The following is a 14427-nucleotide window of genomic DNA, read 5'->3' on the forward strand; positions in this document are numbered from 1 at the left end:
GCTGCTACTGCTACTGTCAGAAAGGCCCCAGTTGTAAGGCATGTAGATGAAGCACCCGATGGCCATGAAATATTCATAAGGCCATAAGAGGTTGTGGTGATTACAAGAGAGGAAGATGAAATGGAGGGAGCATGAGGAGTCTGCTGTCCCAAGGCCTGTATGCACTGGAACACACTGTCAGTATAGAAATGAAATAGGTAGATCTGTTAACACAGTATTATTACAGTAATCTGTGATTATAGGAGGGTCGGATAATGATGTAGGACTAGGTGGTGAGAAAAGACTGTGAAGGACAAAAGAGGATGCCGACTTGTAGTCTGTACTGCAGTCAGCATAGAAATGGAATGAATAGAACATAGAAACAAACAACCTGCCAATTTGGTTGGCTATTTTTAACACTAATCTGAAATTATGTAGTTGATTCCTTGCCGTGTGCTTATCACAACCAATTACAGGGAGAACCTTTATCACTGCTCAGTGCAGGTGCAACACCAATGCATCTTTAATGGTAAATATGAATGTGTCCAATGCATTACATTACGTTCTCCATTTTACCTGCCTGCCTGCCTGCCTGCCTGCCTGCCTGCCTGCCTGCCTGCCTGCCTGCCTGCCTGCCTGCCTGCCTGTCTGTCTGTCTGTCTGTGTCGGTGGAGCTGACCTGGAACTAGTGGACTGTGCCAGATGCACTGAACCTGTGAGGCGTGTTCTGCTCCAATGACTTGAATACGCATGCATGGGGGCCTCGGTCACCATGGTAAAGGCCCATCCTTCACCCCAGGCGGCATGCCGCTCTTCTGGAACTGGCTTTAGATGAGCCCTAAAGACTACAACGCAACAGGACATGTCTGTGTGCGCAACACACACACACACACACACACATCATTGTTTCCTCTATATTAATTTAGCAGTGGCGGGTCATAATATTGTATTTATTAATTTGTTGTTGTCCATCATCCATTTCGTATGATATGTTATGAATTACAATTCGTATGATGTTACGAATTCCAATTTGTACAATATGTTACAAATTTGCAAAATGTATACGTTACAAATTCCAATTGTAGCTAATGTTAGCTTGGTGGCTAACGCTAACATAAACTAGGTGCTAACCTTAGCTAGGCAAGGGGTTAAGGTTAAGGGAAGGGTTTGCTAGCATGCTAAGTAGTTGAAAAGTAGCTAAAAAGTAGTAAGTAGTTGTAAAGTACTAAAATGCTAATGTTGTCTGTGATGAGAATTGTACACAAAACCTTTGGGTTGCTAGACATTCACATTATATGCCTACCCATCCACCCTGACCAACCACCCTACTTTCGTTTTTGCCTTAAAGAAACTTCTGTCTTATGTAATCATACCAAACGTAAAACTTTGTACAAATTTGAGTGTCCTTGAGTAGGCTAAACTAGCTAGCTCCATTCGCTTGCTAAGTAAGTGAAAGTGAAAGTGAAAAATTATCTGATTCTTTGATTGGGTGGACATGTCAGTTCGAACTGCAAGAGCTCTGGTTATCACGACTCAGGATATGAGCCAGATGCAGACAAAAGAGGTAGATGGTTCGGTTATCATAATATTTATTATAACCAAGGGGCAGGCAAAAGGGCAGGCAGAGGTTCGTAGTCCAAGGTAAAGTCACAAAGGGAGAGAACGGCAGGCAGGCTCAGGATAAGGGCATGCAGAAAGGTCGGAACCACCGGAAAGACTAGAAAACAAAAACTAGGAGACAAAGGTTTAATCCTAGAAACATGGAAAGTGGGATGTATACAGAGCATACGGGGCAACAGAAGATGAATAGCAGAGAGGCTAAGGACTTGGGGAATGGACCAACAAAACGAGGGGAACGTTTTTGAGACTCCACCCAGAGGGGTGGAGTCATACCCTCTGCCCGGGCCAATAGTGGGGAGCCGGGGTGGCGATCCGCCTGTCAACGATACCTGGAGGTGGTCTTAAGAAGAGTGGACCGGGGTCTCTTCCAGGTATGCCGACAGTGGCGGATGAACATCTGGGAAGAGGGTTTGTTGATCTCTTCCTCTTGCTCAGGGAAGAGCTGGGGCTGGTAACCCAATGAACACTCGAAGGGCATGAGTCCAGTGGCAGGGAAGGGTGTTGTGGGCCTACTCCACCCGCACAAGTTGTTGGCTCCAGGTGGTGGGGTTGGCAGAGATGAGGCAGCAAAGAGTAGTCTCCAGGTCCTGACTGGCTCTGTCCGATTGGCTGATGGACTGGGGATGAAACCCGGAGGACAGGCTGGCCGATGGCCCAATGAAGTTGCAGAATGCCTTCCAGAACCTGGACGAGAACAGAGGATCCCAATCGGAGACCATGTTGAGCGGAAGTCCATGGATCCGGAAGACGTTCTCCACCATAAGCTGGGCCGTTTTCCTGGCTGAGGGTAACTTGGGAAGGGGAATGAAATGTGCGGCTTTGGAAAACCTATCCAACACAGTAAGGATGGTGGTGTTGCCATCTGACGGAGGGAGACCAGTAACAAAGTTCCGGGATATATGGGACCAAGGGCGATGAGGAACGGAGTGAAGGAGGCCAGCTGGAGCTTGCCGCATGGTCTTGTTCTGTGTGCACACAGTGCAGGCGGCGATGAATGCGGAGACATCTGGAACCATGGTGGAACACCAAAAATGTTGACGGATGAAATCTAGGGTCCGACGGGAGCCGGGATGACAGGTTAGTTTAGAGAAATGGGCCCATTCCAGGACCGAATCAGGACCAGGACCAAATGGGACGAACATCCGGTTAGTCTGGCCCCACCCGGAATGCTGCGCCTTGCAGACCAGGCTCTCAATACCCCAGACTAGTGTAGCTGCTAGACAGGAGGTAGGGAGGATGGTCTCATGGTCAGATGATGTAGCAGCGGAATTATACAGGGGGAGAAGACGTCAGGCTTCACATTCTTGGACCCAGGGCGGTAGGAGATGGTAAAATTTAGTTGAGTGAATAACAGAGCCCAATGAGCCTGCCTTGAGTTGAAGCTTTTGGCGGAGATACTCCAAATTCTTATGGTCGCCCCTTTAAGCCAGTGTCTCCACTCCTCCAGCGCCAACTTGATTGCCAGAAGTTCCTGATTTCCCACGTCATAGTTTCTCTCAGCAGAATGGAGATGATGAGAGAGGAAAGCGCAGGGATGCAGCTTTGGTCCTGGACAGAATGCTGGGACAGGACAGCCCCCACTCCAAAGTCTGAGGCGTGAAATGGTGCTTTAGATTGAGAAACGCCTGGGCAGCAGCTGGGGACCACATGAACTGAACCTTGGGGGAAATGAATGCAGAGAGGTGGGAGGCCAGGGTGCTGTAGCCCCGAATAAAGCGGCAGTAGAAATGTGCAAATGTCAGGAAAAGTTGCAGCTGCACTCTGGATGCGGGTTGGGGCCAAACCACCACCGCTCTCATCTTGTCAGGATCCATCTGAATGTTCCCTGCAGCGATGACGTATCCAAGAAAGGAGATAGTGGAACGATGGAACTCACATTTTTCCGCTTTAACAAACAGATGGTTCTCCAGGAGGAGCTGAAAGACTTGTCGGACAAGGATTTAGTCAAGATAGACAAACACAAACCGGTTCAACATGTCACGGAGCACATCGTTGACCAGGGCCTGGAACACTGTGGGTGCGTTGTTCAGACCAAACGGCATAACCAGGTACCCTACATAATGCTGTTGAGGCTACTGTAGACTTTCATTGCAAAACAGTGTGTTTTAATCAATTATTTGGTGACATGAATATATTTAGCATTGATTTATAAAAATGTTAATGTTTCACTATTTTTATGAGGATGAGGATGGCCCTCCCTTTCTCCTGAGGAGGAGCCTCCATTGCACAAGAAGCACTTTACTCCTCATCCACTACAATAGGATAGGAAAAGCTTGTCTAAGCAACCCAATTGCTCACAATGTTTGAAAAGTATTTCTGCGTGGTATACATACATCGTTATGAGCGACTGGGTTGTAGTCAGACCTACACATTTCTGATTATTCCATGCAAAACAATTGCCCACATTTAGCTCTATCATCAAAGTTATACTGAAAGTAACTGTATGCTTTTCATGATCAGTAAACATCAATTCATCATGTAATTTCAGATACATAGGGTAGCCTCATGATACCTCTCAATATTGGCCACCATTAATTGAATATTTCAGTGATATAAAATAAAAGTAAACTATACCTGACATGTATGAGTGGTTTAGGTTAACTTCTTATCTTTTTTGGGCTCTGCCTGTCAAACAGCAGAAGGGTGCATTTGCTGTGGTACTGTTAGCTGATAATGTTTACTTTGTAAGCTACCGGTAGAAACTTTATACAGATGGATAAACATATGGTGAGTGGTAAGTAGACCTAATGTACTTTTTCTCCAACCAACGGAGGCCTACCTAGCGAAATTAGGTAACATGATCCCCTTTTCAACATTGTTTTTAATTATGATTGCTGCTGACAGACATGATTTAGGCTACATTGATTGATGGACCATGTCAAATTGGCTAGTTAGCTACAGTAATAACAGTTATCAATATGGCTAGTTAACAAGCAAACTTTCAGGGGAAAAACTAGATGACAATATCTAAATATTGTTTTATTTGCATGCCATCTATAGTGGTGATGACAGTAGTACGACTGACAACTTCACCAGGAAGAGGACTAGCCGATGTCAAGCTCTTTCCAAAAGCCTAACCTCTGATGAAGCAAGGTAAAGTATGTTGTTTGCTGAGCTAAATGTGTGCTGTTTTGCATGGAATAATTGGACATCTGTAGTTCTGACTATGCTCAGTAGGTGATGATATGAAAACCAAATAGTTATAACATTTATTTAGGGCTGACCCCAATTTGTCGACTGGTCGATTGTTTGGTCGTTAGGCTGTTGGTCAACCAAGATCTCAGTGAACTTATTAGTGTAGGAGGCCTACACTAATAGCCAATTTATGCTTGATTCAAAAATGGGGTGTGAGGCTCCATATGGAGGGTGTGATGCAATGGCGGAGCCTCCAGAGGCATGCAGAGGCCAAATCGAGCTCTGTACCGCATCGCCGTTCGCCTCCCAAATTTTGTAACAATGCAGAGGGCTCTGTATAGCTCCGCATTAACATGTTGGTTGACGATAGGTAGGGGCGGTACATCCTTTATAAACACAAACTCACATCCTTGACAACAGCTCTCAACTGCTCCTCGAAGCACAAGAAGTATGAATGTCCTTATTTCTGCTGAGGCCATTCTTTCCCTGACTTCTGCTGAGGCCATATTACCTTAAATGCTGCAAAGTCAATGAAGACGTTGGATTGACCATGCGCCCAGATGCACAATGCACTTCTCTCTAGAATGCACTCTCTACCGCCAATTTGTGCACATTCATTGTGTGAATTGTTTGCATTTTATATTTAGTGTATATCAATTCCCCATTACATATATCATCAGTAGCACATGTACCATTAATTCCTATCATTTCTAATCAACCATGTTTGTTACTTTGGTTACAGTAATTTATTTTAATGCATTCACTGTTATTATTCCTGTCTCCTTGTTCTCATTGTCGGAGTGGACACATTGTTTGCAGAGTGCACAACCTATTCTACACTTGTGAGAAACAAGTTTAAGTTTATTTAATTCCATTTACGAGTTCTGTCAATTTAGTCATTGTCTTTTGTTTGGAGCGCTCCTGTAAATGTTGAGTAAGGATGCGCACACAATGAAGTAGGCCTATAGGCTACCTGGCCTGTGCCCAAATGTACGCATATAAATGTACCCATTTCGGGATCTGATAGTATTTCTGATTGGCTTAACGCACGACCACTAATGACATGGAGCTTCTCAAAGTAGTGCTTTCTTCACCTCAAACAGCAAGCAAACAAAGTCTGTTTTCACATCCATTGAGAATTACAATAGTTCCTCAGTGTATTTGAAAAATCTTTCCAGCCCTCTCCCTTTCAATAAACACTCAGAGGTGAAAGGGAAAAATGTCATGCTCTGATCCAGTGGAAATGTCATAAAATAGGCTTCTTATCAGTGCTTGACTTGGAATGAAATAGGTTCTGGTACTCATTTTGGGTGCTGGTACTGTTTATATTTAGGTGCACGAGCCCCACAATACTTTTGAGCTAATATTCTATAAGAGGAACAGGAGCTCAAGCAGTAGAAAATCTGAGGTGCCGGCTGCCCAAGTCAAGCACTGATTATTATCCCTTGTGCAAATAGATGTTTCAAGTTCGTTGCAGACAGGCAGGCGCGCAACTTTGGTTTTATTTTTTATCCAGTCTGATAAACACTCCAAACAGCCTACCCGACCGCTCAGAGGTCGTCCACGTAGTCCTAAACCACACCGTTCCCTCCTGTTGTATCCAATTCCAATGATAAAACTGGGAGGGGGACAAAAATGCAATTTCAAAATGTCCTCCCCGTCCCCAGTGAAAGTTGCACCCCTGCAGACAGGCCATGTGTAGCCAATGTGATTTATAGAATATTTATTTTTATCAGGATATTTTCTACCTGCTGGCTGCAATGGTAGCCTAGTGGTTAGAGCGTTGGGCCAGTAACCGAAAGGTTGACAAAGTAAAGCTGACAAAGTAAAAATATGTTGTTCTGCTCCTAAGAAACGCAGTTAACCCACTGTTCCCAGTGCGCCGAAGACGTGGATGTCGATTATGGCAGCCCCCCGCACCTCTCTGATTCAGAGGGGTTGGGTTAAATGCGGAAGACACATTTCTGTTGAATGCATTCAGTTGTGCAACTGACTAGGTATCCCCCTTTCCGAATGTTTTTATTTGTTGGCTTTATGTAGGCTATTTTTACAAAGTTGGCAATGGAAGTAACTTTTTAGGTTTTCATTTAGATTTGGATAGAATTTTGATTTACTACATGACAGTGATTTTGAGATGTTATTAAAAATAAAATTCAACTGTTTCACAAAAATGTGCATATGAAAACCATAACTGGCACGCAGATCTGTAAAAATGGTAAGATAAATTGGCATTTCACATGAGAAAGGTTGCTGACTCCTAGTGTAGGCTATTACCAGCAACTTCAGGAGAGTAATGGCATAATCTGCAAAAGCCAGCAGGAGGAGAATAGTTGGGTCAGGTTAAGGTTTTTGTCTTCTGGCTATTTAGATCTCTGGCACACTCTTGAGGCATCAAACTGTAAGCTTAAAGCATCAGCCAAGATGCGGCCAGCTCTAGGAAGTGCCTTGGGAAAGTATTCAGACCCCTTGACTTTTTCTGCATATTGTTAGGTTACAGCCTCATTCTAAAATGTATTCAAATGTTTTTTTCCTCATCAATCTACACACAATATACCATAATGACAAAGCAAAAACAGGTTTTTAGAAATGTTTGCTAATTTATTAAAATAAAAACAGAAATAATACAAAAAGTATTCAGACCCTTTACTTAGTACTTTGTTGAAGCACCTTTGGCAGCGATTACAGCCTTGAGTCTTATTGGGTATGATTCTACAAGCTTGACACCCCTGTATCTGAGGAGTTTCTCCCATTCTTCTCTGCAGATCCTCTCAAGCTCTGTCAAGTTGGATGGGGAGCGTTGCTGCACAGCTATTTTCAGGTCTCTCCAGAGATGTTCGATCAGGTTTAAGTCCGGGCTCTGTCTGGGCCACTCAAGGACATTCAGAGACTTGTCCAGAAGCCAGTCCTGCATTGTCTTGGCTGTGTGCTTAGGGTTGTTGTCCTGTTGGAAGGTGAACCTTCACCCCAGTCTGAGGTCCTGAGAGCTCTGGAGCAGGTTTTCATCAAGGATCTCTCTGTACTTTGATCCGTTCACCTTTGCCTCAATCCTGAGTAGTTTCCCAGTCCCTGCCGCTGAAAAACATCCCCAAAGCATGATGCTGCCACGACCATGCTTCACTGTAGGGATGGTGCCAGGTTTCTTCCAGACGTGAAGCTCAGCATTCAAGCCAAAGAGTTCAATCTTGGTTTTATGAGACCAGAGAATCTTGTTTCTCATGGTCTGAGAGTCTTTTGGTGCTTCTTGGCAAACTCCAAGTGGGCTGTCATGTTCCTTTTACTGACGAGTGGCTTCCGTTTTGCCACTCTACCATAAAAGCCTGATTGGTGGAGTGCTGCAGAGATGGCTGTCCTTCTGGAAGGTTCTCCCTTCTCCACAGAGGAACTCTAGAGCTCTGTCATATTGACCATCGGGTTCTTGGTCAGTTTGGCCAGGGGTCAACTCTAGGAAAGTCTTGGTGGTTCCAAACTGCTTCCATTTAAGACACAATCCTGTCTCAACTCTCTATGGACAATTGTCAACTGCGGGACTTTATATAGACAGGCCTTTCCATATCATGTTAAATCAATTGAATTTACCACATGTGGACTCCAATCAAGTTGTAGAAACATCTGAAGGATGATCAATGGAAACAGGATGCACCTGAGCTCAATTTCAAGTCTCATAGCAAATGGTCTGAATACTTATGTAAATAAGGTATTTCTGTTTTTAATATTTTATACATTTGCAAAAAAAAATAAAAAATGTTTGTCAATATAGGGTATCGTGTGTAGATTGCTGTGGATTCTTTAAAAAAAGGCTGTTATGTAACAAAATGTGGAAAAAGTCAATTTGTCTGAATACTTTCCGAAGGCACTGTAGTTTATTTTATTACAACACATAGGGTGTGTCTATATATGAAAAAGTACACGTTTAAAAATGTTGAGCAATCGATTGGTCGAAAGAACAGACGACTTTCAGTCAGCCAAGATAATATTTTGGGGGGGAACAGCCCTACTTTAACAATCCCTTGAAAATGGCACGTCTTTGGTTTTAGCAGAGCTAGGGGTCTTCTTGCCTCCCAGCAGCTAAATCTAACGTATTATGACATTTTATTGAAACATTCAATAAAATCTACTTCATGAAAAGGGGCATAGTATTTTCAATTAAAATGTTGAAAATAGTTGATTTAATGATTGAAGACATGGATTTTACAGGCAATCAGTTCCTACAGTGAGCGCCAGGGAACTAACCTCTGGTGGGCCAGATGGAGACCAGGACAACAACACAAGGTTCGTGGTTTAATGATGAAAAAAGCATTATAACAAAGTCTACTGTGTATAGTGTTAAATTTAACCCTGCCTCGTTTCAAATTCTACTGCCTTAAATAAAACTTACAAAAAATAATTGCAGAAGAGCACTGTAATCAGATGAGTAAATAATAGGTTTAATGACAGCAAATTAAAATACTTTTCTACATTGAAACCTGTCTGTCTGTGTTTTTATTTTATTTTCTATCCACTGCTTAAAATTGTGTGTGTGTGTGTGTGTGTGTGTGTGTGTAGAGTGAAATAGATATTTAAATACATTGGTAACTAGTCTTTATGTGGCCGATATGAAATGGCTAGCTAGTTAGCGGTGGTGCGCGCTAATAGTGGTTCAGTCGGTGACATCACTCGCTCTGAGACCTAGAAGTAGTTGTTCTCCTTGCTCTGCAAGGGCCTTGGCTTTTGTGGCCCGATGGATAACGATGATGGATAACGATGCTTCGTGAGTGACTGTGGTTTATGTGTGCAGAGGGTCCCTGGTTCGAGCCCAGGTTGGGGCGAGGAGAGGGACGGAAGCATTTACATAATGCTCAATCCTGCTATAGTAGTTCACTAAACTACACAGTACAGTATGTTGTCCATTGAAGTTGTTGTCTCTGGCTCTTTTGATATCAGATCCAGAATGAATAATAACAAGGTTTGTGGTAGTTTGAAAGGGCTTGATCTACCTTAGGCCTGGAGTGTTTCGAATTCACATGACCGGAGAAGAAAAACACCAGCCCTGTAGTCACAGATGAAAAAGGAAGCTATCTATAATGATACTATTTTGTAATTGCCTACAAATAGGAGCCAGAGTTTTACCTGACTAGGTCATGAGATCAGGAAAATCCAGGCCCCAGAAAATATACACATTTTGCCACCCCACTTTTGAACACCACTTTTGAACACTTTTGTCATACACCTGACATGCATTTTAGTAATGATAAAATAAAGATATCACTGTGGGAGATGACTGGCCAGTTATCAAGAAAAAGAGAAAAATAATAAGGGTATATTTCATCACCTACAAAATCCCAATTAAAACCCTGCACGTTTCACTTTACTTGTCATGCATAAATCGGTCAACGTCCTTTCCCATACTGACAGGCTACTTTCAGCACAGAACAGCTCCTGCAGCTCGCTCTACCCATATTGTACCACTTCACAAAGAGGATTGGCAGCAATAGCAGCCACACGCGTGTGTCTACGACACTTCAGGTGCCCTATGCGATATTGGAAGGGATGGGACTATGAAAGCAATTTGCTCGAGCCTCCAGTATTTCCTCTGTTTTCACGCTAATGCTCCTGCCTGCTCTAGGAGGATTGAAGTAGGCGGCTTGTGTTTTACCTCGCCCATGGCTCTGTGTAAAAGCGACTACCAGAGCTCACCGCTGCAATAACATAGCTGTTTATAATTAGCTGCTTGGAGTTGGGAAGGCGTCACGCCCAACTAAAAATGTCTGGGCAGTAAGAAAATTGGTTGACTGTGAAAACATCTGCCTGACACTCGGTTGCAAAGCGTGAACGGCGGTTGGTGGAAGCAAGTGAAGTCGAGCATCTCTTTATCATGGACAAGTAGCCTAGAGGTTTTGGTAGAAGGCTATCTTTAAATGGCACCTTATGTTATAAAATAGGGAAGATACGAAGTAATCGCATAGTAGTTTAACATTAGCGTACACATTTAGTCGTTGCTCGAAAGGGGTTAGTTTTGGTTTTCAACAGACCAAACGGATTCTTCACTGTGTCGGTAAAAGAAGTCAAAGTATGTGTTTTTTCCTCATTCAAATGCTTTTGCAAATGGGATTTGTTTTCGGATCCAATTATGGTTATGTAGAATGGTCGGATAACGACAAAGACGCAGAAATACGAGGAAAGAACCCTTCTATTTTCAGCACTCAAAATATCAACAAGGAATCACTGCACCATCCAATTTATAACCCAGGATCCGCCACGGAGCGCACGGTGGTGGCGCACAAAATCGAGGAGGACCTGCCTAGAGTGGTGACAGCTTTCCTGCACACTGGAGACTCTTCGGCTCTTGAACAAGTCAACTGTTCTCGGAGGTATGAGTTGAGTAGCCTCCGCGGTGGAACCAATGTGGCCTCTCATTATTCTCTCCATAGCGTGCTGGACACTATAGCGCACGCGACCAACTTCCTGAACATGATTTTACAAGCCAACAGGTCGCGAGAGTACAGCCTTCGGAGGGATATTCACTGGTACCACGCGCTGGTTCGGAGTATTCTTGAAGGGGACCCCAAAATTCACAAGGCAGTGGTTACATTCCATAATGATGCTCCAACACCGGGTCCTCACGTTTTCCTTCAAGCGACAAGAACTGACAGGGAAGTGGTCCTCCAGGACCTTTCCAACTCTGCTCACCACCGTCTCAAGAGCAGGAGCCCGGATTCTGAGTGGTTTAACGAGTTCAGGGACCGAAAGAAAATGCACAGTCAGAGAAGGGCGTCAGGCAGAGACGCCACAGCCACTCAAAATAGCTACATTCTGGACAAAAGTCAAATCAAGTGGTCTGCGCCTTACCTGGAATGCGAGCATGGGAATTTCGTACCACACTGGTTACTCACCTTGTCTGCGGGGTTCTATGGGTTGAAGACAAATTCCGCACCCGAGTTCAGGTGAGGCTAAGGCTGTCACTCGTGACTGTTTGTTTGAAAGTAACACATTCGGCTAAAATGTGCCGCATCTATTGTTTATTGATTGAAGAAATGGTAGGTAGGCCTATTGAACTGACCGCGCGCTTCCCGCGCTTTGAAGCAGGTGCATGGAAAAGGGCCCTCATAAATCCTTTCAACACAAACAGTAGGATAAAACTGCTTCCCCACAACAACGTTTTAAAGTTTACCTAGAGCATCTTATTACCATAGTAACTTTCGACCTATCCTCTATTCTGATGCTTGTGAATAGTTTTCACAGAGCTAGCCATTATTGAAAACAGCGTTTGGTCCTGCTGTGGTAGTCGAATCTTCAGTAGTTTATAATTGAGAAAGCCAACCCTAACATAACCCATACTATTCCCTCCACTTTACAAAGAATAGGTCCAGTGAATATGAAATAAAACTTACTCAGTGAATAACAATGAAAAAATTATTACTCCCATCCAGTGATATGCACAGCAAGAGGGCAATACATTAAATTGAGGATAGGATAGACATTGTGGGACGTTTGAGTAGCCTATAGTTGTCTTCCTGCTTGTCTGATGCTTGTGCAATCCAGAAATCAGCCCTAGTGGAAGGAACAGATGGCTTGTGAGAATCTCAAAGACATTTAACATTATACTGTCTATGAACACTGCTGTCTGTCAAAAACAGCTCATGTTTTTTTTGTAATGACACTGGAAGACTACACTTCCTTTTTATGTTTGCTGTAAAAACGTCAAACTGAAACAGTAGGCCTAATTAGTTTTACTTTGCTATCATAGCTTGCATGGTTCGAAAGACCCGGCTTTGTTGTATGTTTTTGTGCGATAGGTGTTTGAAAGTGTAGGTTAGTTAATTAGGAAACACAAAGTACTTCATATTTCAAGGCTCCAGTCCAAGTGTGTCCAAAAATAGATTTAGTCATGAATAAATTATAAAAGACATGCAGTACAATGGCAATCTGAAACCACTTTGAATTTCAAGTCCACTTTACTCCCACTTAAATTTCAGTGCTGCTGTGTCCACATAATAATTCCAGCATGGTAGTTTATCACTGAGCTTGATTTGTTTAGGCAGGACTACAGATCTTAGTTTGAACCATTTCTCACAGCAGGAAAATAATCTTTCAGCAACAGGAAATGTGAATTATTATGTGTGTTATAACTAATAACTAATAGGGGTGATATATTTTTAGTTAGTCTGATATTTCTAAGTGGAAAATAAAAACTTTAGAAGTCTTTTTAAACCATGAATACACTACACGTTTGCATATCAAGTCGTGAAGGATAATTATCTGCGACAACAGAGTGATCAAATTAAGATAGTACATCTGTATGTAAGTTAGTCAGTTTTGTGCATTTCTTTAGCATAAATGCAAGATGATCTCAAAGCGGTTGCCTGAGCAACCCAAGCCCATATTATTAAGCAAGGGGCTCTGGTAGGGAGTGCTGCAGGTACAGCAAAAGTTTAGCCTGGTTCTAATCAAGCCCCACAACTGACTCTACTAATTTACAACACCAACTAAGCTGATGTATTAATATCAGTGATTGGCAAAATTTCACCTACCTGGCCTCCCAGGGATTCCATGACCAGGGTTGCCCACCCTTGCACTAGTCCCTTGTTGAAACCTCTTCACAGATTAAAAAGGTTTTGATAGATCTCTGCAATAGGGTAGGAACTGTCATGATGCTTGCTCACACCGATCCAGACAATTCAGATCTGGAAGGGGATGAACAAAGGCCTATGTGTTGAAAGGTATTATTTGGCATTGGACCATTGTTGATGTGTCTCCACCACAAATTTGATACATTAGCAGCCAGACAAAGACCCCTGCTGTTGCTGCTTAGCATAAAATCATAGCAATCAACTCGAGCTCAACCATAGAGGAGGCATTATCGACCTTGGAGCTGCTTTTAAGACTTTTCGGATTTCAAGTCCAATGTACTTGATTTTTAAAGTTCAGTCCTCTCTTTTTATGGCCACGAACACAACGTGACAGCCATTTTATGAGGACATTGGTATTAAGCCATCGGCAAGATGACCTTTAATTAGCTGCGAAAGTAACTGCTTCTACTGGTTTTTAAAGAGCTGGTTACTGTTCAAAATTTCAGAATGTCCTGAGGGCACATTAAAACTCAATTGACATTCCCACAAATGGATGTGGCATAGTCGTCTAGTGATTAGCAGCAGCAGCATGACTTTAAGAACAGGCCTGTGGATTTGGTTTTACAACTACAACCCCAACGTGTCGAGATCAAAGAGAATCCCACTGCACTGTCTCGTCTTTCTTCCTTTTTCTGAGAGTTTGTGGGCCAACTCTTTAGATGTACATCCAAAGCAATCTATTCACCCCAAGGATAAAAGAAACCAAGACGGATCATGTTTTTTTGTAAACCTAATCAAAATGTAAATGATGCCAGTGTGCTTTTTTGGAGGATATGCAGAATGAGAACATTGGCTTTGAGCTTGAGGTATTGGTCCATGTCCTCAGAGGCGTCTCCTCTCTTTCCTTCCAGCTGGATACAGGTTCATTTAGATCTCTTTAAAAAAAAATCTATTTAGTAAGCCTATAACACATTGGTTGAAAGATGATTTAATATAATGGCTGTTTGGGAATGGTTTGTTTGGATTAGACTGTTAGGCTAATCAAATATGGTTAAGTACTACTTAATTCATTTTTGGGGGTATCTTTACTATTTATATTTTGACAACTTTGACTTTTACTCCACTACATTCCTATAGAAAATAATAT

At 42.8% G+C, this 14427-nt stretch overlaps 1 protein-coding gene across 1 annotated transcript in view; it reads left to right on the forward strand.

Moving 5' to 3' along the window:
* The first annotated feature begins 10440 nt into the window (after nucleotides 1–10440).
* LOC139387445 (metabotropic glycine receptor-like) overlaps nucleotides 10441–14427 on the forward strand; it is a 114366-nt gene continuing 110379 nt past the window's right edge. The window contains exon 1 of the mRNA XM_071133627.1: nucleotides 10441–11654. Coding sequence (XP_070989728.1) covers nucleotides 10783–11654 — 872 coding nt within the window. The 5' untranslated portion in view covers nucleotides 10441–10782. The remainder of the gene's footprint in view (nucleotides 11655–14427) is intronic.

Source organism: Oncorhynchus clarkii, chromosome 28 (genome assembly GCF_045791955.1).
Source record: "Oncorhynchus clarkii lewisi isolate Uvic-CL-2024 chromosome 28, UVic_Ocla_1.0, whole genome shotgun sequence".
In the NCBI taxonomy this organism is placed as follows: Eukaryota; Metazoa; Chordata; class Actinopteri; order Salmoniformes; family Salmonidae; genus Oncorhynchus; species Oncorhynchus clarkii.